Raw genomic sequence first — 20,792 nt, forward strand, 5'->3', positions numbered from 1 at the left:
TGGGATGATGACACTATTCCTTTGAGACCTGGCTGCTGTAAGGATGTAATGGATGTGAAAGCAGTTCGCAAACTCTTAAGTCATCTGTATTGATCTCCATAGTCATGCTCGAAGGCTTGGTCGTCCCCTGCTAAATACTCCCCATTCTCTTGCTTAGTGATGGAACTCTCTAGTCAGCTGGAATGAGTCAGCCCATGGCTGTGATATCACAGAGCTCATGAGGTCAGAGGTCCTATAGAAGGGAAGGGAATAAAACGGTGCTGGGAAGGGGGAAGGGGTGGGACAGGGACAGGGGAGGGAGGTGGCAGGGAGCCTCCTGGGCACTGGGAGTGGGGAAGGCCACAACAGTGGCTGGGCAGACCCATGACTTCCCTGGGCTCCCAGCTCCTCAGAGCAGCATTACTGGCAGCCATCCTACTTCTGCTGTGGATGAAGGGGGTGAAGCCTCAGAGAGGGAGCCCAGGCCCCAGTGAGAGGAGTCAGAAAGAACAAATGCCCTCTACAGGTAAGTAGAAAAGGAGGGCAACCTCAGGAGGCTAGGTTTGCAGATCTGTTTCTAATCACTCCCAGATGACTTATCAGGCCAGAGAGAAATCTGAGATCGGTTTGGGATGTGGGAGAATACCCAGGTCCCCTACTACTGTAGTGTGAGGGTGTCATGTGAAAGGGTCTCGAGCAGGGGGGGAGCCCTATTCAGGGGAATACTCCAGGCCAGTGGAAATTGCATGGAGCTTTCATGAGTATGAGCATACATGCATATTTGTGGGAAGAGGATCTTTGGTTGTCATTCTTTTTTAAGGTGGTCCCTCACTCCCAAATGATGTAACACTTTGGAGGACACAGCTGAGTTGGAAATGGGGTGTTGGTGCTCTTGGGCTGGAGCTGTGGTTTCACACAGACCAGAAGTGACCCCCAGATGGAGCATCACCTCTCCGGTCAAGGACAAGGATATGGATAATTGAGTTAAAAGCCCCAGGTTAGGATTGGTGTTCCATTACCTTCCCCCTCTCCTCTGTTCCAGACCAAAATCAAGAGCAGTTCGAAGAGTACTTTGTGGCCTCCTCAGTGGGTGAGATGTGGCAGGAGGTGAACATGGCCCAACAAGAGGATGACAAGACATCGGAGATGGAGAACACAGCTGTTCGTGACCACCTATTCGACCTAGCCTTGTGCTTTAATGTGGCCAGTGTTTTGGTTTTTTTATAAGAGACATTGAAGATGAGGTGGCAGCCTTTTTCCTGGATGAGGACCTGGATATCTACCTCGGCTTCATGATAGCTTACTGACCCTTTCTCCCCTGGGCTTTAGGTCACTACTCCCAGGGAAACGTATACACAGTGTCCTGCCCCTTGTCTGTCCCTGCTCTGAGCTACATCCCTCAGGGCCCAATACACCAGACCCATGCTCTTCTCTCTTCCACGCCCCTACTGGCTTTGTTCAGCACAGCAGATTAGGGGGAGGAGATAGCTACAATAAAAGTAATAGCAATAAAATCCTGAAACAATTGGGGGCCAGATTCCTGAGACTTAACCAAAGCCCTCCTATCTCGAACTAGTCTGTTTAATCACCCAACATCTGACCTTTATACCTACCAGTTCACCAATCATTGGTTCTTTCCTTTTCCCATGTCTGTGAACTCTGCTTCAAAGTTTCTCCTTTATCTTTTCTGACTTTTAGGCAGTGCAAATCAGGAAAGAGTCATTAAGAGACAGGCAGAAACCAAGTGCCAGATTTTATTTTTGGAAAAGAAGAGAGGAGACATCACCCTGATTCCATGGATGGGGCAGGGAGATATTGATATATGTGCATTGAGGTCTCTTTGGTAGCCAGGTTACCAGAGTTGGCAGCGTTCTGAGGGGTTCAGGAGGGCACCACGTGGACAGTAGAAATGTCTAGCGAAAGCTGGAGTGTTGCTGAGGGGCCCATGGACTCGAAGGGTGGGAGGGCTGTGAGTGTCCTGAGAATCCTGTGTGCTGAGCTTCCTACACATCACCTAGGAAGAAAGAGAGGTTCACAGAGGGTAAGGAGAAAAACAGGGTAGATAAGGATCAGTAGGCAAGACCTAGTGATGAGGTGGTGCAAGGAACAGCAGACAAAGGTCAAGCAGGGATGGGAATGACGAAGGGCCATGAGGAGAGAGGAAGAGCATTTTCCAGTTGTAGGTCATTTAACCTGGCTCTAGGCATTCAGGGGAGGGCCCCCGCTGTGGAATCAGACCACTTGTAAGTGACTGAGAGGTAGGGTCTATGGGAAGAACTCTGTGACAAGGTCTTTAAGTATATTGAGAAATTGGGGGCAGCGTCTATTGAGGAACACATGGTACTGAGGGGCTCACACTTGGGGGTGAGGTCTTTGAAGAGAAATATAGTCTATAGACAGTCTGTTAAGACTTGTTTTTCATGGGTTTGTATTTTCAGGAGAAGAAATAAGAGGGGGGTAAAGTTGAGCTCATCCTGGGAGGGATTTGGAAGTAGAGATTTTTTGTTAGTTTTTTGAAGGACATGCTAAATTTGGCAGAAGAATTTGTGATAACATGAAAGGATGGGCCCAAGGGGATATGTGTGAAAGAAAATCTGTGGCAATGGTGGGAGCATTTGGGGAAATGCATATCAGGAGGCAGAGATTCTTTAAGCTTTACCAATAGGGTATTTATCTGACGTGGAGCAAACCGTGGTGGGAGATGGCAGCCACCTACCTGGGCATAGCTTCGGAAGAAGAGTTGCTGGGGGGTGAGGCCTAGGTTGGGCAGGGTGGTCTCCCCACGGTGCCATAATAGCATCTTGTTGTATGCCTAGATATGGGGGTGGGATGGAGAGTAACCCTTAGGCTCCAAACCTGTGCCATTTGGAAGTCTGATGCCCTATACACAAACCCCCAAACCAGTTCATGGTCCCCTTTCCCAAGTTTTGCACTGACACACAGGTCTGAGCCAGGAGAAATGTGAGAAAATCTATGGTTATCCTAGAAAAGAGGGAATCTATTAGGTAGGAGGGGGATCCCCAAGTGGCCACTGTTCAGTGGGTGTATGATGGGCAGAAAGCTTTGCAACTATGTTTGCATGAGGGATGTCTGTTTCGCTAGTGAAAAGAGATTCTGACCTTTGGGGTGTGAGTTACCTGCAGTGCCACTGCCAACGCCCCCATGTCTGCAGCATTCTCCAGTACCATGTGGGAGCTATTGAAGGAAGTTACACCGTATAATGGAAAGGCAGCATAATGGCGCTCCAGACACAGCAGCGCCCCCTCTAGGGCATGGATATCACAGGCTGGGCAGCCTCCAGGGAGTACTGTTGAAAATAGGGCAAGGGAATAGAATGTTGAGGCATGGTGCAGGGGTGAGGACATGGGGGTACCACAGGCTGGGCTGGCTCCCAGGAGTATTGCAAAGACTCAGGACTATCCCACCCAGAGCCCTCACATACCCTCCCTCTCTCCTCCTCTAGGCCTCTTTTGGAGCCTTCACCTGGGTTCTCAATGACCCCACCTCCCAATGGCCCACTGATACCCACAGAGCTGGTCAAAGATGTGCAACAGCTCCCGGGCCATGATGCTGCCAGCAGCGCCAAAGTTCACGGCCCTAAAAAGACAGGGCTTATCTTATCCCCAGAACCCTTTGACATTTTTAACCCTAATCCTCCAACCACAAGTCCCATCCATTGCCAGCCCCATCCCCCCAAACCTCACAGCTGCCCATCACGTTTAGGAAACTTCCTGTCCACCCTCATGGAATGGCCCATACCTGGGGTAGGCAGGATGGAAGAATGGTGGTTGGAGGAGTCCAGCTGGGAAGACCACTACATGGTCAGTTATTGAATAGTAAGCATTGACCCTCCAGGGGGACACCTGCCACCTGTGGGATGAGCACATATGAATACCAGCTCCATCAAGACATATGTAGTTGCCCCCAACTACTATCACTGTGCCTGTTTCCCTGAGCCCCTAGATTGCTCTCTTGCTAATCATGGATGTCTATCTCTGGGATGCAGTGTCTGTATCTACTTTGCTCTCATACCTGTGGTGGAGAAAAGGCTGCAAGGAGCTATGGACAATTCTAGCTTGGCGGGATCGAATACCACTCAGGAAGGACTGCAGGAAGCTGGGTCCAAGGTGTACCTGGGAGGAGCCAAGAGGTGATGAGTGTACATCCACATACCCTGATGGCTACATTTGAACCCAAACAGATTAGCCCTACACACAGACATCCCCAGTACAGTGGAAACCAGCGCACCACCACCACACCACACATGGACTACATAGGCTTCACATGTGTCAGCACACAGATAAATACCCTCAGGCAAGTTACAAGAATGCACATGTGCACGTGTGCACACACACATTAGGACCTGAAAAGGTTCCATTCATCTGCTGGCAAGACCCACAGTATCTTGCCCATAAAGTCCAGCCTGCAGGAGGGCACGAAGGGACTGGTTCAGATCACCCAAGGAAAATAGATTATCTGCCATTTGAGTGGGTCAGGGGGTGAAGAAGTTGAAGACTAAGGCGGAGCTGTCAAGGGCAGGAACCCACATCACTGTATTTCTGTCTGGTCAGCGCTGGCTCCATGGCCCATTCTGGGCCCCCCATCTTCACCTGCAGCTGGGTGACCTGGGGAGAGACACAGGTAGAAGAAACTTAGCTACCCTGAGCTATCAAAGGGAAGTTCTCCTGCTCACTGCCCTGTTCCCACCTTCCCTGTTGTCACTAGGGTATGTGTACCACATGTTGGTGTACCCTTGTGCCTTGGGTGCTCTCCTCTTGCCTCTGTGATCTCTTGATCCAATACTCAATCCCACCCCCAGCCCTGCACATAACCAACCTGTCTCTTTCCCCTGGCCTCACCCTGTCCTGGGCCTTTTTCCGGGTTTCCTCATCCATCCAGGAAACCCTTCTGAGGCGGGTGATGAGGGCATCCTTGATGGCAGTGAATAAGTCCATGGCCTGTGGGTGTGAAGGGGCAGGGACAGAGAAACAGGATGAGGACCAGTCTTGGTCTTGGACCTTGGCCCTGAGGAGCTGCCAGAGAAAGGGGAAGATATCAGGAAGAGAGTAGAAAGTGGTATTCACTAGTGGCCAAAAACCCAGAAAGATCTGTGGAGACAGAAAGGGAAAGTGGGAGCTGGCCACTCCTGAGGGTCGACAGGGGAGACTATGTCTTTTTGTGGGGAGCGCTCACCCTGCCAAAGGAGGGAGACTCCATCCTTACTCTGGGCCAGGCAATCCACTCAGAAAGTAGAGGGAGGATGAGGACTATCTCTGTTCTCAAGAACTCTTGTCCTCACACACACACCCCTTTTTTTCCTCACACCTTCTTCCTTAAGGCATGCTTTTCCTCTTTCCATCTTCCTGGGGGCTTCAGCATCCCAACAAGTTGAAGTCACCCTAGCTTTACAACCTGACTATAGAGTTATTGCCATTTACCATCTCATGTATATCTTTTCTTAATGGAGGAAAATGGACGACAGTATCGGAACCTGAGTTCAAGTCTTGACTCTGCTGTTTGGTAGCTTGGGAAAGCCTCTCTGTGCTTCAGTTCTTAAAGTATCAGAATGATGCTTGTACTTAAAGTAGTTCAAAAGAAGTTCTTACAAGAGTACCAGGCACATGATAGGCACTCAAAAAGTATTCAGTAGTTATTTATTTTCACTTCTTAAGATTATATCAATCCATCCTCATGTCATTTCATGTGTTGTTAAAAAATCATAAACAGGGAGTAGCCTTAGAGGTCATGAAGTTCAGTTTTCTCATTTTCTGGTTGAGGAAACACAAGAGCAGGAAAGTTGGATGACTTGTTCGAGTTAGTGCATGTTGTGTACCCTTTATGTCTCATAGCTAAACTATGCAAACCCTGGGGACATAGCACGAGGCATTCTCTCTCTGATATATGTGGAGTGGGTTCTCTCTCTGTGACTGTCTGACTCCTTAAATACACAAACCATAGAGAAGGACACAGTCAATAGAAATAGGAGAGGATATATTGGGTGGAGAGGGGTGGAGGGACATAGGCTGGGGAAGAGCCCTCACATACAGCACTTCGGGTGCTTGGGCTGAAGGCCTCACGAACAAACAAGGCTGCCAGGGTAGGCTCAAAGAAGTCTCCAGTATCCTCCACGCACTTCATCCATCGAGGGTGGGCGGGCTACAGAGACAAAGTTAGAATGAGAGGTTTCCATCCAGGGTCTTCCTCATCTGTTTTCCCAAGCCAATCTTGTCTAGTCCTCCTCCCAACAGAGACTGTACTCTTTCTGAACATTCTGGGTTTGTCTCACTTTATTCTGTTCTGCCTTTTGGTGGTATACATGGGTTCATTGCTGTTTAGCTAACCCAGGCTTAGTTCTCCAAGATTAATCTCAGAAGCCTGGGTTGGGCAAATCATCTTGTTTATTGCCTACTGAATTTGAAAGCAAGGCTTCTGGGAAGTATCCTTATGAAGAATGGAAAGGCTCCTGGAAAGGAGAGGACTAGATGCCAAACCTCTCAGGTACCTTGGCCACCCTGTCCCCACCTACCACAAGCGCTGCTCTGGAAACCCAACAGTGACTCCCCTTCCCACGTTTCTTTGCTTAAAATGCAAATTAGAGAAGGTCATTTCTCCCTCCCATCCACCACCCTCCCCACTCTCCAAATGGTTATCACGGATCATATGGCAAGATCTTGTCTTATAAAGAAGAAAATCATCAGAGTAAAATTATTGGGGTTCAGATGCCATACTATTGCCTGGTAGGAGAACAGTACTGAAGAGAAGACTAAAGATGTGAATTCAGAAAGCTAAGGAACCTGCAGCCAAAGCCATATAAAATGAAGAGAAAATAGGATGAGGTAGAGGACATCTTCAACCTCAAAGGCAGAGAGATGGTTAGACAAAAACTCAAGAGACTCTTGGCATCTCGGGTGATTTTTAACAGTAGGACAGAAAGAATAAGAAAAAGAGTGATGCTGGGGAGGTTTTGATGGTGGGCTTGAATGGTTTCGAAAAAGTTGACCAAGAGGAAGGCCCAGAGATGACTTAGGGCAGACTGCAAAACGCGGCCAATGGGCCACAGTAGGAATATGAGAGCTGGCCTAAGGGAAAGCTGAGCTAGGAGTTTCAAAAAACAGCTAATAGGCTAATTTAAGTGGGGGTGAAGTCACAAGATTTCATTCCTGTAACTTATTTACTCCCCTTAAATCTCCTCTTAGGCTGCCACTAAGCTCTCTGGCCCTAAGACTGGAGAGAGTTTATGGGGCTCCCACAAAAGGACCAGAAAGAGAAGGCCAGTATTGTCTTCAGTGAAGAAGAAAGTCCTGAGCCTGGCTGTTAGGACATTTATCATTTTTGAGGTGGCTCCAGACCTGGTTGCCCACATTGTGTATTCTTGTCCCCTCGCTATGAGACCTGCTAAGGACCTTGTGAGGAGAAGGCACTCAGACACTTTCTCTAGTGTATTAGTTGGAGCGCTGAAACACAAATTTGAAAAGCAAACACAAGTGGAAAGGGAACCTGGGTCTGATAGTGAAATGACTGGGTCAAGTGAAGGCTCTTCTGGCCATCTTCAAGGTCCATCCCTCTCAGGCCTCCCTATGTCAAGCTTCGTTTGGAGTGACAGCTGGCACAGCAGCCAACAGCACTGGCCTTGTGCTTGGTGGTGCCTCCCCTTTTCATATCTCCTGGTTCTTGACTTATTCCCTGATCCCTTTCTCTGGTGCCTGCTCATTTCTCCAACAGCCTTTGCCTGCTCCATGCCTGTCTCCATATCCTGGGCCATGGCAGGCCTGACCTGATTTCTGGAGAGTATAGATGCCACCTCAGACTACCCATTGCTCACCCCTGTGCAACTCTGGGAATCATTAAACTGACCACTTTTTAACACTTGGAAAATAATGTGCAGTGACTAAGGGCTAACGTAGGATCACTGAGCACAAACAAGGTCAAAATAATAGGGATTTCTATGGTTAACAGGAATCACGTGAGGACATACTTCAAACCAGGAGTCACAAACTCAAATAGGGGCCATGAGGTGACATAACTGAGAGAAGCTATCAGAACCACAGGACATGGAGGGGCGATGGCAAATAGGAGAGAACACATCCAGTCTGGGCTGAACTGTAGTCAGCTGTTGCCCTGGAGAAGGCGAGCCCAGCAATACACAAACTTCATGTTTACAACAAAGGGATAAAAATCAGATTACTGGCATGCCATCTCCTAATTTTTGAATGTTGATGATGAATTAAACGTCTATAAAAAGCTTTAAAGACCAACAAAACACATTGATAGGTTAGATGCATCCTCTAGGAACACCTCAATACCTCTTCCACACAGAGAATTCAGTATTTACTAAATGTTGATGTTTAACTTAAATCTTGGTACTTCAGATACACCAGCTATAAAAGTGAGAATGGCTATCTGTTCCAAGTTTATTACAAAGTTGTTTAAAAGATGAAGTAAAAGAATCCATTGAAAACACTCTGTAAATTCTAAGCTGTTACCCTACTAGCATTATTTTGATTTCAAGGAGGCATTTGGTAAAACCACAAATTAAATCCTTGAGAATTAGACTGGAGAAATCTATGTTGGATGATTTGAGTGGATTCTCAGCTGGCTGAACTATAACAAAACATTGAAAATTAATGATTTCAAGTTTGTATGAGCTTCCCTGACCAGGACTACTGAAAAATCTTTCTACATCCATTAGAATATAAGTGTCTGAGGGCAGAGATTCTTGTCTCTTTTGTTCACTGCAGTCTAAAGTTCCTAGAGAAGGGTCTTGTACCTAGCAGGTGCTCAATAAATATTTGCCGCATAAATGAATGGATGGATCTATAGCCAGGTCTTCAACAGCCTGACCCGATGCTCTTTCTTTTTCAATATCTTAACAGTAATCTAGATGAAGACAGACTATAGAATGCAAATGACCCAAGGTCAGGTGGAAAGAAGGTAATATAATGAATGATTAGAAAAAAAGGATGAAATTACCTGAGTACATTGGGAAGCTGGGCTGAATATAAACAGTTCACATTTAACAGGTACAAATGTAAAGTTCTACTTTTACTTCCCCAAATTCAGCTTCTCAAATATAATAAAACCTGGATTAATAGCCATTTTTTGACTATATATTCAAAATTCATCAACAAAATATGTTCATATAATGAGACTTAGCAGTCTTTCTAAATAAAGACACTATAAAATAGAATGCATTCAGAGTAATATAGTCAGAAATTTGTACTTAATAACCATAGAACAGAATCATAAATCAGGTCAAATTAAGGCTTAAATCTTGGTAGTGTCTTTGACTCATACCACACATTTGTCAGGAAACCCTGTTGCTTAATTTCAAATTACATTCTTTTAAAAGAGGGGTGGGAAACATCTGGCAAGTGAAATCATTTGGTCTGGCCCTGCCAAGGCATTAGGAGTGAGTTAATTAAATGTTTGACCAAATATAGAAGGCTATTTTTTTCCCCTTCCTTTTTAATTTTAAAAAAAAATTAAGGCTAATTTTTAAGTTGATAATTTTGTATGGCCCATGAATGATGTTATAAATATCCAAATGGCCCTTGGCAGAAAAAAGGTTCCTCACCCCTGTTTTAAAACATAAAACAAATAAATTCTATAGGCCCCCTTTTCATGCAGAGAAAAGCCAAAGTCTCTACAGTGACCTACCAGGCCCTATATGCTCTCTGAACTCCTCCCTACTGTTATCTCATTTGCATTCTCTGTTTCAGTTGCACTGGCTCCTTGCTGATCCTCAAACTCTTGGGCATGCTCCCCAAGCAGCAGGCATAGTCCAGCCTGCTCTTCTCAGCCAGAGCCACCAGGAGGATCTGTCATATTATACCACATTTTAGCCAGCCTATCCCATGCGTTGTCTCAATGAAATAATAGTCCTTTGTTGGCCAGAAAACTTCAGTTCTCGAGACCCTCTTTCTATCCTTCCTCTTGTGTGGAGATCTCACTCTTCTGTCATACCAACCCAGGTCTCTCCCTGTTGGGAACTCCAGGACTATTTGTTGTCTAAACCATAGTTTCCTTGGAATGAAACTACGTCCTTTCATTTATTTGTTGTACAAGAACAGAGTTAAGTGGTTGCAACACAGACCATATGGACCACAAAGCCAAAAATTTTACTCTCTTGACCTTTATAGAAAGAACCCATTTTCTGTACCACCCACTTATTTCTCAATTCTGCATAGTATGTGGTTAAAAATATGGCCCTATGAGCCAGGCACATTGTTTTGGTGTCTGTTCTTTTATTTATAAGCTGTGTGGTCTTGTAAAAGGTATTTGTTCTTTCTGAGTGTTTCTGGGAGGATTAAATAAAACAATTTATGCTAAAAGTTGCATGCAATGAAACTACAAAACAGTAGGTATACACTGTGTATCAGCTGTTATTATTATGTGTCATATTTGGTACTATTGCTTCAGAGAGGTGAAGTGGCTTACCCAAAGCCACACAACCATTTGTTGGTAGAGCTTCATTCAGCTTTTCATCCCCCAAACAACTATATACCATATAGGAAATATATATATATATATATATATATATATATATATATATATATATGCCATTTGTAAGCTTAATTTTAGCCATTTGTAAGCCTTCTGAGTTCAAGTGTGAGTTTCAATGTTGGCCGGCACTCTTTCCCCATTCAAGAAGTGCCATCAGGACACTGTTCTGGAATTTACAGGAAGTTGTTGCCAGGTATTTTGTAGCAACCCCAACTAATAGGAGTTAGGACTCTGTTCTTCTTCATCTGAGTCAAGGGAAGGCTGAGCAGAAGGAACCTACTTAAGGTCTTAAGTGAAAGTACTAAGAAGAAGAGTTTTTGTTTTATTTTGTGTGTGTGTGTGTTTTGTTTTGTTGTTTTTAGCACAATGATTAATCACAGAAACTCTGGAGTCAGACTGATAGAGTTCAAATCCTAGCTCTATCGACTTACTCGGTGTACTACCTTGATCAAATTTCTTTTGTGCCTAGGTTTCCCTGTCTATAAAACAGGGACGAAATGGTGCATCTAACTCATGGAAAACCTGTGAAGATTAAACCAGCTCATCTATCTAAAGGACTTAGAAAAATGTTTAGCACATTTATAAATTCTCAATAAACAATAAATATACCCCAGGACCATGTACATACATCTTCCCTCTTTGAATTCCACAGATATTTCAGGTTGCCAAAGCAGTGATTTTCTTCAAGGCAGAGAAATGGTTCATAAATTACTAAGAAAAAACCCCCACAAAAGTGCAGTGATTTTCAAGATTAAACCGAGGCCTTTGCAGAGGTTAGGGTGTCTCTAACATACTAGATACCTCCACTTGCATTTGGATGTGTCCAATCCAGATTTCAAAGTTATCTGTAAAGCAGTGTCTCCACATCTTATCTAACACAGTAGACTTCGATTAGTGAAGTGTGTTTGCTATGCAGTCCCTTCCTCAGATACATCAGGATTTGCACCACGAAGCCCATAGTGTGACCCAACAGATACCACTGGATGTCAGAGATTAATTCTTTGTGAAGAATATGAGCACCAAACACTGGAATCACCAAGCAAAGGAAAAGCCACTACTAGCTACATCTGTCTTTCATCCAGTCCTCTAGCCACAGAGTTCAGGATAGTTAGGAAAATAGTTTAAGGGTCATGACAAAGGAAAAGCAGTTCTTGATCATTTTAGAGCTCTATATTCAAACTTTAATACTCAGCAAAAGGCCATAGGCATAGACATAGCCAGATGTGCCTTAAAGATCTGTTACTTGGTACCTCAATTCTCAAGGTAAGCCTTGCATTCCAAACCTGTCTGCTTCCATGGAAAGCCCAGACATTGAGAGACATCTACTCTTATGTCCCCTACCTGAGAGGAATAGGCCAAAATTTACCCCTCAAAATAACAGATGCTCCTTTAGCCCCCAATCTGGGACAATTTATGCCCCCCTGTCCTCACCACAGGTGGCCGTTCTGTCAGCTCCCACAGTTTCTGGTTCAGGGATCTGTGTGCCTCCTGGAATTTACTGTCCAGGGCTGGAGAAAGGGTCCCCACCAGCCCAAAGATCATGTGGCTCTGCAGAAAGTCCCTGTGGAGAGAAAAGAGACCCACACACCTCATGGCTCTGGTGATCCCTCATGCAAAGTCGTCCCTTGCATAAGTCACCTGGATTCCTGGGAGAAGCCTCTTCCCTCTGTATTTATAGAGAAGAGCTGTTTGACTGTGAAAAGTGAAGGAGTGATTTTCTTGGTTTGGGTTGGAGTGGGGTTGAAGAATGATGAAACAAAGAACTAGATGAAGAGGCAGACTTCTCAAGTCACAGGGAGAGAAAGATCTGGACTAGATGAAGACTGGACTTAGATTTCACAAAACTGATTCATCTACTTCTATGACCAAGATCTCTCTCATCTTGAGATGTATCTTCTAAGCACAACAAAGCTGGGATCAGGGACCTTTCTCTGCCCTGATGGCAACTCTCTTACAGGTTTGATTTGTGCCTTTACCTAAATCTGCTCATACCCACATGAATGCTTGTCTGTTTCCCTCAGAAAGCATCTCTAGATGTTGCTGCCACTGAGTTACTATGAAGAAGGGCCCAAATCCTTGGAAGAAGCCCCTTTAGGTGGTGGCCACACAGGTATCAGGGATGGAGGAAGGCCCAACACAGAGCCTTACCCTCATGTCCCCCACCTTCTTTGACTTCCTGATCTTTCCCACAAGGCCTCCACATATGAGAAATGGCCTCTGCCTCAGCTTTTCCCCCAGAGCAGCCCAACCATGATCTCCTCCATCCAATCCCCTCATATGCCTCCTCCTCCCACCCACACTCATCAGCAACTGATGAGACACATGGCCAAGCTAACCCCATGACTTGCCTTCCAAAATCTCCTACAACTCAGAGGCTCTTCACAGGCTTGGTTCTACTCCAGCAAATACGGTGTCTTGCCAGACACTGGTATCCCTCATTTCCTGTGTGTTTTTCCTTCCCCAAGCCTCTCGTCTTTCCTTCATTTTATCTTGGGCTGTCAACCCCAACCCTTCTCTGTCCCATGTGTCTGTGAATCCCTCCCATCTTCCTGGGGGGCTCTTACCAGCCTTCATTCTCCAAGTCACCTGTGTTCCTGAAACCTCTGGGTTTTCAGACTCTTTCCTCTGCCCTGTACCTCCCTGATCCCACCTGGAGCAAACCTGTGGCTCAACAGCTGTTTTTCCACCAGTTGTGACATGTCTTTCAAATAATCCAGGTCATGTACCACGACGGTCTGGGAGGGGCTCAGGGACATTGGTGTGAATGTTGCTTGTAGGCAGGACAACCAGTCGATGGCAGGGGCCATTTCCTTAGAAGAGGGACACAAAGGCTGAGGGGAACAGAAAAGGAGAAGGAAGAAGGGTTTCCCCACCTTCAGGGTTTGAGGGGGGTTGGGGAGGGGGATGGTTAGGGGAAAGGAGGGAGCCAAAAATGTTAGAGATGGAAAGGAATTCAGGGAATGAGGAGAAAGAAGGAGGTCAAGGAAGTTTGAAAGAGAGGACCTTATATCCATCCTCCTCCAGTCCCCGGTTCAAGGCACCTGCAGTTGGTCTATAGTGATGAGCTGGAAGAGCTTCCCCTGTGCCTGCTGCTGCCCCAGGGGCCTCAGAAACTGGAACAGTTGTGAGGTAATGGAGATGGACAAGGAGGCATGTTCTTGCACCTTGCCTGGGTCTCCTCCCAGCAAGGTTCCCAGCTGATTCAGGTAAGTCAAGTATTCCCGCACGATCTGGGGGAGGGGTAACCTCAGTCACAGGCACTAGTGGCCCCTGTCTTTCTCCTAGAGTCAAAGGTCAAAACCTTTGTCCACCACTCCATCTTACCTGGGCATAGATCTTCTGTTCCTGCTCTTGCTTGAGGGGGATGTCAAATTCTGGCTGGTCTATCTGGACACAAGAGAGACTGGAGAGAAAGGGGAAGTGTGGAGGAAGGAGAGGACAGGTGTGGGGAGGTGGGGACTGTGCCATGGAAGACAGCCTCAGGAGATGGAATGAAGAGGGCACAGAGAAGGAGTGGGAATACAAAGAAAGGAAAGAACTGGGTGCAAGGGGATGGAGGAAATGTGAAGAGAAGGTGGGTATTTCAATCAGTTTTGGGGGTGCTCAGCGAGAGAAGCATGATAATCGTCTCCTGAAAGAAACCGTGTCTGTGCTAGGGCCAGGCCTAGAGTATAGGAGTGAGATACCATCTCAGATGCAAACTTTAAGAGGTAATAGAACTCAGTAATCAAGGTAACTAATAGCCTAATTGATATTTTTAAAAATCAAAATGAATGCTAAAAATCCATGCTGAGTAAAATAACAAGGCTTTGTTCACCATAGATTTTCTCCCCCAAAATGAGGGGAGAATATGAGCTGAGCCCTGAAGCGTGGTTGATTCGAAGGAATTTTTTATTCACTTTTTAAAAAAATTATAGATATTTTCAAAAAAGTCTACAGTAGAGTTTTAATCTATTTTGGGAAAAATGTTTTGTTTTGTTTTTCAAAAAATCCACAATGAAAAAAAATTGATATTTTGTTTATTGTGGATTTTTCCATTGACTTTCATTTTTAAAAAAATTTCATTAAATATTATTTATCTTGACTACTGAGCTTTAGGAACTCTTTTAAATTTTGCACACTAGCCAAGTGGCTTGCTCACCTCCCTTGCCTCATCTTGGTTCTGGCACTGGCATGTCCTTGATTCTATTCTGGATTATTTACTTTCCTTGTTTTTTTCCAACTTCAATATCCCACTCCCACCTTGAGCTATCTACATTTCCCTGACCTTGAAAAAACTTTCACCTGATTCCCTTGTCATATTTTATGTCCCAGCTAAAGAACTAAGTCATCTATATCCCTGCTTCAGCTTCCTTATCTTCCTCCTACACTCTGTATGACCTGTGGCCATTTTCATAACCCTTTCTGATGTTATCTCTAGGAGGTTTCCAACGCTGCCTTCTCATTCCTTATTCTCTGAGCTCAGAAATCTTAGAATCAAAAATGACCCCTCTCTCCTGAAACTGCCTCCTCCCATGTCCTATGTGGCTCACTTTGTGGCTAGTCTGACTCCCACCTCGCTGCCTATTCTTGCTCCTCTCTGCCTCCACCCCCTCATTGGAGTGCTCCCCCAGTCTATTCTTTCTATTCATTCTATTCCCCAGAGTCCATCCAGTCTCAAGTTGACAGTAACCACCTCTTTCCATTCATACAAAATCAAAACTGGGGGGTCACTTTGCAACTCCTCCATTTCCTTCCTGTACATTCAATCAGTCATCAAGTCCTCTGGACCATGACCACAAGGATAGAGTCACCTAAACCCTCACATCTGGGCTTTCCTTTCCATTTCTACCATAAGCATTTTAGCTCGGAACCTCAAAATTGCTCATCTCAGTTCCTCAGCACGTCTAGGTTGACCTCCCAAACTGCTGACTCTACTTAAGTTCACTGTACAACCATTGTATTTGAAAGACTTTAGTTGCAATTTTTTTCTATTATGTCAAAAGTTATCACCTCGATCTGGCTTCTTAGGTATGGAATAATCAGCTCAACCTCATGTCTTCAGGCTTATTTTTACCTCTGATGGCATCTCACTCCATAGCCTCTGTTCACCCACCCCACGGAGGAGTCACACCATCCCAGGCTTTTCTCTTAGTTCAGGGCTTCCCCTAAAAAGCCTCTTAGGTGAAGCTAAAGGGCTCTTTTCATGTCCTTTAGCTTCACCTTTACCTCTATGAATGAACCACACTCCAGGGCTCAGCCCATATTCTCCCCTCTCTGATTCTTCCTTAACCATTTCAGATTTTAACTAATTCCCCAAGTTCATTAAACTTCTGAGCACACCCTTTGGAACTAAAGTCAGAATACCATACACTGATTGTCAGTTTTTCTTGTATATTTATCTTTTATAAACTTGTGAAGTTTTGAGAATGGGGTCAAATATATAGCATCACATTACCTGCCACAATACAGATGCCTCCAGTGTTTTTATTTATTTATTGCTCAACAAACACCTGGTGTGGGCCTGGCTTTGTGCTAGGTCCTGAGAGTCACAGGTGAATAAGGTGTGGTCCTGTTTTTAAAAGGCTTACACCCTTCAACACAGTGTTAAGTGCTGAGGGCATAGAAAAGGGGAGGGTGAATGGGTTCTCTATCTCAGCCAGGATGTCAGTGAAGAGATAATAATGTAAGCCAAAATTTGACAAATATGTACATTTTCCAGGCTGAGCATGGGGAGTTGGGGAGTAGTGTTGTAGGTAAAGGAAGTCATATATATAATGGACTGAGGAGCGGTAAGTGAGTGAGCATGGCTTGGAATTTAAGGGGCAGAAGGGATGTGGCAGGAGATAAAGCTGGAGAAGTCTGTAGGGATCAGACTAAAAAGGCTTGCAAGGTTTTGCTAAAGATTAAGAACTAGATGACCTGGTGAGTCAGGGGCATTTAAGCAGAGATATTAGCATAATTAGCTCTTGATGTAAATAAGAGAAGGGTGATAATGAAGATAGAGGTGTAGTTAAGAGGCTCCGGGGTAATCAGATAAGCAATAAGGAAGACCACAACTATTTATGTCTTCCCCGGACTGGCCTTGCTACTCTTTTCCCTAATCTTGCCTAGAGTCCCTAACTCTCACAAGAATAATTTTCTATAAAGATAGGTCTTTTCCCTACATTGCACATTTATCCTTTCTTCTGAAATCTGCAACCTTCCTCTAAGAAACAAGAGGCTAGAACTCTAGGCAGGCCCAGGTCTCGCTGTGTTTTTGCCAGTACCTCCCTCACCTGGATGACTGGCGTGTGTGGAGGCTTGGGATGAGGTCGCAGATAAGCTCTGAAGAATGGGAAGTGACCATACTGACTCATCAGAAGTCTCAGAGTTCGGTTAAAGTCTAAGGAAGTCCAATTACCAGAGATTGGCCAGCCTCCAAGCTGAGAAGAAGAGAAACAAGGCTCAGCAAAGGGGTCTCATCTCTGACACCTGTATCCCATTCCTCAGATAGCTACTACTTCCTGACTTTTACTCTGAGCTATTTGATCTCTCTAGGGCTCCACCTCTATCCTTCTTTCTCCAGCTTCACCCAAGGTCCTATTACTTTCTCAGTGCATTTCCATTTCCATCTTTCTCCTAGAACCTGGGGATCCACCTCTAGAAAATAAAATGGCAACCCTGAGCATAAATTGATCCTACATAACATGTGTCCATTAGAGTCATGCCCCATGTCTCACCTCCTCAATCACTTGTCTGAGGGGACCAGCCCCTGCAGCCTCAATGGCACTTGTGTCCATGCAGGAGTTGTAGAACTGGAAGGCTTTCTCCTCCCCAGACCCCAGATGCCAGGATCCTGGGGTCTCTGGAAAAGAAGCATGGGTGAATTAAAGGAATAGGGCCCACACAGAGACAAGCAGTGAAGGTGTGAGGCTTATAGGAAAGAAAGGAAAGGCTCATGGGAAAAGGGAAGGAAGGGAGGAAGGGAGAGGTGAGGAAATTTGGGAATATGGGAAGACTGTCCAATTTGGACTGGATCACCTAGAGCAGGGGTCCTCAAACTACGGCCTGTGGGCCACATGCAAATACAAAGAATGTATTTGTTCCTGTTTTGTTTTTTTACTTCAAAATAAGATATGTGCAGTGTGCATAGGAATTTGTTCATAGTTTTTTTTAAACTATAGTCCGGCCCTCCAATGGTCTGAGGGACAGTGAACTGGCCCCCTGTTTAAAAAGTTTGAGGACCCCTGACCTAGATGGAAGAATAACAGCAGGGGAAAAGAGTGTGGAGACGACAATGAGGAAAATAAAGGGAAGGTGAGAAAGAAAATAAGGAGGAAAATACAGGGAACAAAAGGAAGAGAGAGGAATGAGCGAGATATGAATAAAGGAGAAAGGGTAGAAATTGAAGACAGGATGGAGATGAGTAAAGGAATTTTAAAAGTTAGGACATCAAAGAACTTTGAGGGATTGAAGAGAGGAAAGCTCATAATGAAAGGTTTAGCAAAAAGAAGAAACAGGGTGGGCTCCCCTAGTTCAGACTACTCACTCTTTGATTTCCCTAAAATAAACACATGACAATAACCCAAACACATACCCATTAAAATCATCCACCTTCTAATATCTAACACCTCTCCTTCCGTCCTCCTGATATCTTTTCATTCCACTGTAGGCAACAGAATATATCCTAAGCTGTCCTAGCCGGTGTGGCTCAGTGGATAGAGTGTCAGTCTTCCGGACTGAAGGATCCCAGGTTCGATTCCAGCTAAGGGCATATGCTTGGGTTGCGAGCTCAATTCCCAGTGGGGGGCATGCAGAAGGCAGCTGATCAATGATTCTCTCTCATCATTGATGTTTCTATCTCTCTATCCTCCCTTTCTCTCTGAAATCAATCAAATAAATAAATAAATAAATAAATAAATAAATAAATAAGAAAAAGAGATTTTTTTAAAAAAAGAATTTATCCTAAGCCTATTATTTCGTTTCATCTCTGTACCTAAATGAAAGCATGCCCCCCACCAAGGGCTAGCCTACTTCTCTGTGTCATAAAGAGAGCACAGGGATCCATTTATTTCTCCTAAGTTCCAATTGGTGCCCTGGGGTTTTTAACTTGGTTCTGTTCTTTATGTCTATCTATACTCATTCCTTACACACAGCCATATAAAGTCCCCTCTATCACTTCTCACCCCACTATGCCGCTTCGTTCTCACCATCATCTTCCATCATCCATCCCCATTATCCCACTTCTTCAAGTTCAGCTTGCACTCCATGGTCCCAGGTTTCAGCAGAGAACAGATGATTGTCATGGAATGGGGAGTTTATGGGAGGGAGAGGATAACATGACAAGGGGGCATTATAGACAAGAAGGATTTGAAGGCTAGAGACTGAAAGTGATGGAGAGAAGAATTAAAGTGCAAAAGCTCTTTAGGAGGTGCTGGTGGGGAAGATGCCAAGCATAGGAACAGAAATTGAAAGTGTAAGGGAGATAACAAAGAAGATGGAGCTTGGTAAAAGGGAGGACTTGGAGAGAGTAGAGTAATCACGGATAAATGGGAAGGAAAAGAGGATAGGATTTAGATCAAGACCAAGTGAGGGACTGGAAGAGATGGATCAGAGGAGGTAAGGAGGTGAAAGGTACTGTGGGCGAAATGCAAACCTGGGCAGTGTTCTGAAAGCCCATTAGGGATGGTGTAGGCCAGCTGTTCCACAACCACACAGGTTTGGGAGTCATGATGGTTCTAGGTTCAGTCACCCCTTTGCACAGAGAATCTTTGCCCTGCATTCCTTACCCAGTATTCTCCGAAGTCGGCTCTTGTTCTCCTCAGCAAGGGCCTGCAAAGAATTACTGGTTCCCTTGGCCTTTCCACAGGAAAAGCTGAAGAAGTCAGTGCAGGGTGCCGCACTAGTGTTCCCAGAGGCCAGGTAATGATCCAGGAGATGCCAACACATGGGCATCTCACAGGGACCTGTGGGGAAAATGCTCAGAGCTGGGAGAAAAGAGAGATGAGGGCTCCCCCAAGGGCCTGGGAAAAGGAACATCTGGTGAGGACCAAAGAGAAACCTGGAAGGGGGTAGATGGAAGGGTCAGGATGAGTGGTGAGTTAAATCAGTGGGCATGGAGCCTCAGGGTGATGGACATATGAAGCCCTTGACTGAGTGAGGGCTGATGGGGTTAGGGGTTCCAGGATCCTGCTTACGAGGTCCACAGCTCCGGAAGATGTAGAACAAAAGGACAGAAGAACCAAGGAGCAGGCCTAAAAGCAGGACAGCCATTATCAGCCGCCTGGCCATGGCCCACCATCTGCTCTGTTCAGTGGATTGCCCCTCTTCTGGAGGTCTCTGCATACAGGAAACCAGGTGATGAAAAACACAAAAGGGAAGGGTGGAGGAAAGGTACAGGGAGAGGGGAGAGAATAAATAAGTTAGTGCTACGGCCCCTTGTTCCAAGACCATTCTCCCTAACTAGGCCCATGGGCACCACTGGGAGATGCATAGACAAGAGATACTGCCTGTCCTGGATAAGGACAAAGCAGTCTGTGAGGGGTGGGATGCTAGAGCTGGAAGGGTGTCATAAATCTGCCCAGTGTGGGTCAAGGACATCACTTACCTCCTGGCTCCAGAGGGTCCCCATTCCACTCAACAGGTTCAGTCCCCGTGGTCTCCTCACACTTGTCCCCACCCTCCTGAACTGACTGAACAGGAGGAGAGAGAAGCTGATTCAGGGAGGGGGTACAGTAATGAGAGTTATAGCAGGTCATTTTCACACCTTCTCCATGCATATTTTCATCCCAGGGCAGTGTTCCCAGATGGGCTTCAGAATGAAAATGTCCCAAGGATGTACCACTAGCCTCCTACCCCCAACGTCTCCTGTCCTTTCTCCTTTCTACTCTCCAAGCCTCCCACATCCTCCCCTCCAGTGGCAAGCAGGGCATTCTCACACAGCAGCCGCCCCCACTCCCCAGCTGAGGCCTCTGACTCCAAAATGAAAAAAAAAATAATTTTTTTTTCAGGGGACTTGCCGTCTGTCTGCCTGTCCGTCTCTCTGTCCTCTCTGGCTCCCAAAATCCTTCCCGGTTCTGGTCTGGATGCTGAGTCTGAGGATTGGGATTCAGGAAATGGACCCCCTCCTTCTCCCACCCGTTCTTTGGTCCTGGAGAAGGGGCACTTCTGCCACTGGATGCCCCTGTCCCCATACACACACCATTGGCCTATGGGTGGAGCCTGGTTATCAGTCAGGAGACACCCTGGCCTCTCCTCCTTTATCTTAGCTTCTCAGGGAAGGCAAAGGGGGGAGGGGGTCCTCACTCCCCAAGCAATCTTACCCTTGGGAGGCTCCTCTTGCCTTGCTC

The 20,792-nt window shown here is 45.7% G+C and overlaps 2 protein-coding genes across 2 annotated transcripts; one reads left to right on the forward strand and one right to left on the reverse strand.

The window, feature by feature from the left end:
• Positions 1–363: 363 nt before the first annotated feature.
• On the forward strand, positions 364–1,206 carry LLCFC1 (LLLL and CFNLAS motif containing 1; the record flags this gene model as incomplete). Its single annotated transcript, XM_081102662.1, has 2 exons — positions 364–505; positions 1,022–1,206. The coding sequence occupies 2 exons, from the start codon at positions 364–366 to the stop codon at positions 1,204–1,206; spliced, it is 327 nt and encodes a 108-aa protein (XP_080958788.1).
• A 509-nt stretch (positions 1,207–1,715) lies between these two features.
• KEL (Kell metallo-endopeptidase (Kell blood group)) lies at positions 1,716–20,655 on the reverse strand. Its single transcript, XM_081102288.1, has 19 exons — positions 20,463–20,655; positions 20,051–20,135; positions 19,641–19,782; positions 19,233–19,409; positions 17,184–17,308; positions 16,740–16,886; positions 13,807–13,869; positions 13,524–13,712; positions 13,144–13,292; positions 11,914–12,043; positions 6,025–6,135; positions 4,839–4,937; positions 4,527–4,604; positions 4,012–4,112; positions 3,739–3,849; positions 3,509–3,576; positions 3,117–3,286; positions 2,696–2,791; positions 1,716–1,993 (listed from the first exon to the last, which is right to left on the reverse strand). The coding sequence occupies exons 2-19, from the start codon at positions 20,072–20,074 to the stop codon at positions 1,832–1,834; spliced, it is 2,142 nt and encodes a 713-aa protein (XP_080958414.1). The 5' UTR covers positions 20,075–20,135; positions 20,463–20,655; the 3' UTR covers positions 1,716–1,831.
• Positions 20,656–20,792: the final 137 nt, after the last annotated feature.

The sequence above is a fragment of the Myotis nattereri genome (genome assembly GCF_964212035.1).
Source record: "Myotis nattereri genome assembly, chromosome: 11".
Classification (NCBI taxonomy): domain Eukaryota; kingdom Metazoa; phylum Chordata; class Mammalia; order Chiroptera; family Vespertilionidae; genus Myotis; species Myotis nattereri.

Bases quoted from the DNA above. Each gene is read 5' to 3' on its own strand.
- KEL (XM_081102288.1), bottom strand. From the start codon at position 20,074: ATGGGGACCCTCTGGAGCCAGGAG. The intron at 17,309-19,232 runs GTAAGGAATGCA...CTTCTTTTCCAG, and splicing joins CCGACTTCGGAGAATACTGG to AGACCCCAGGATCCTGGCAT. The intron at 6,136-11,913 runs GTGAGGACAGGG...TTGTCTCTGTAG, and splicing joins TGACAGAACGGCCACCTGTG to CCCGCCCACCCTCGATGGAT.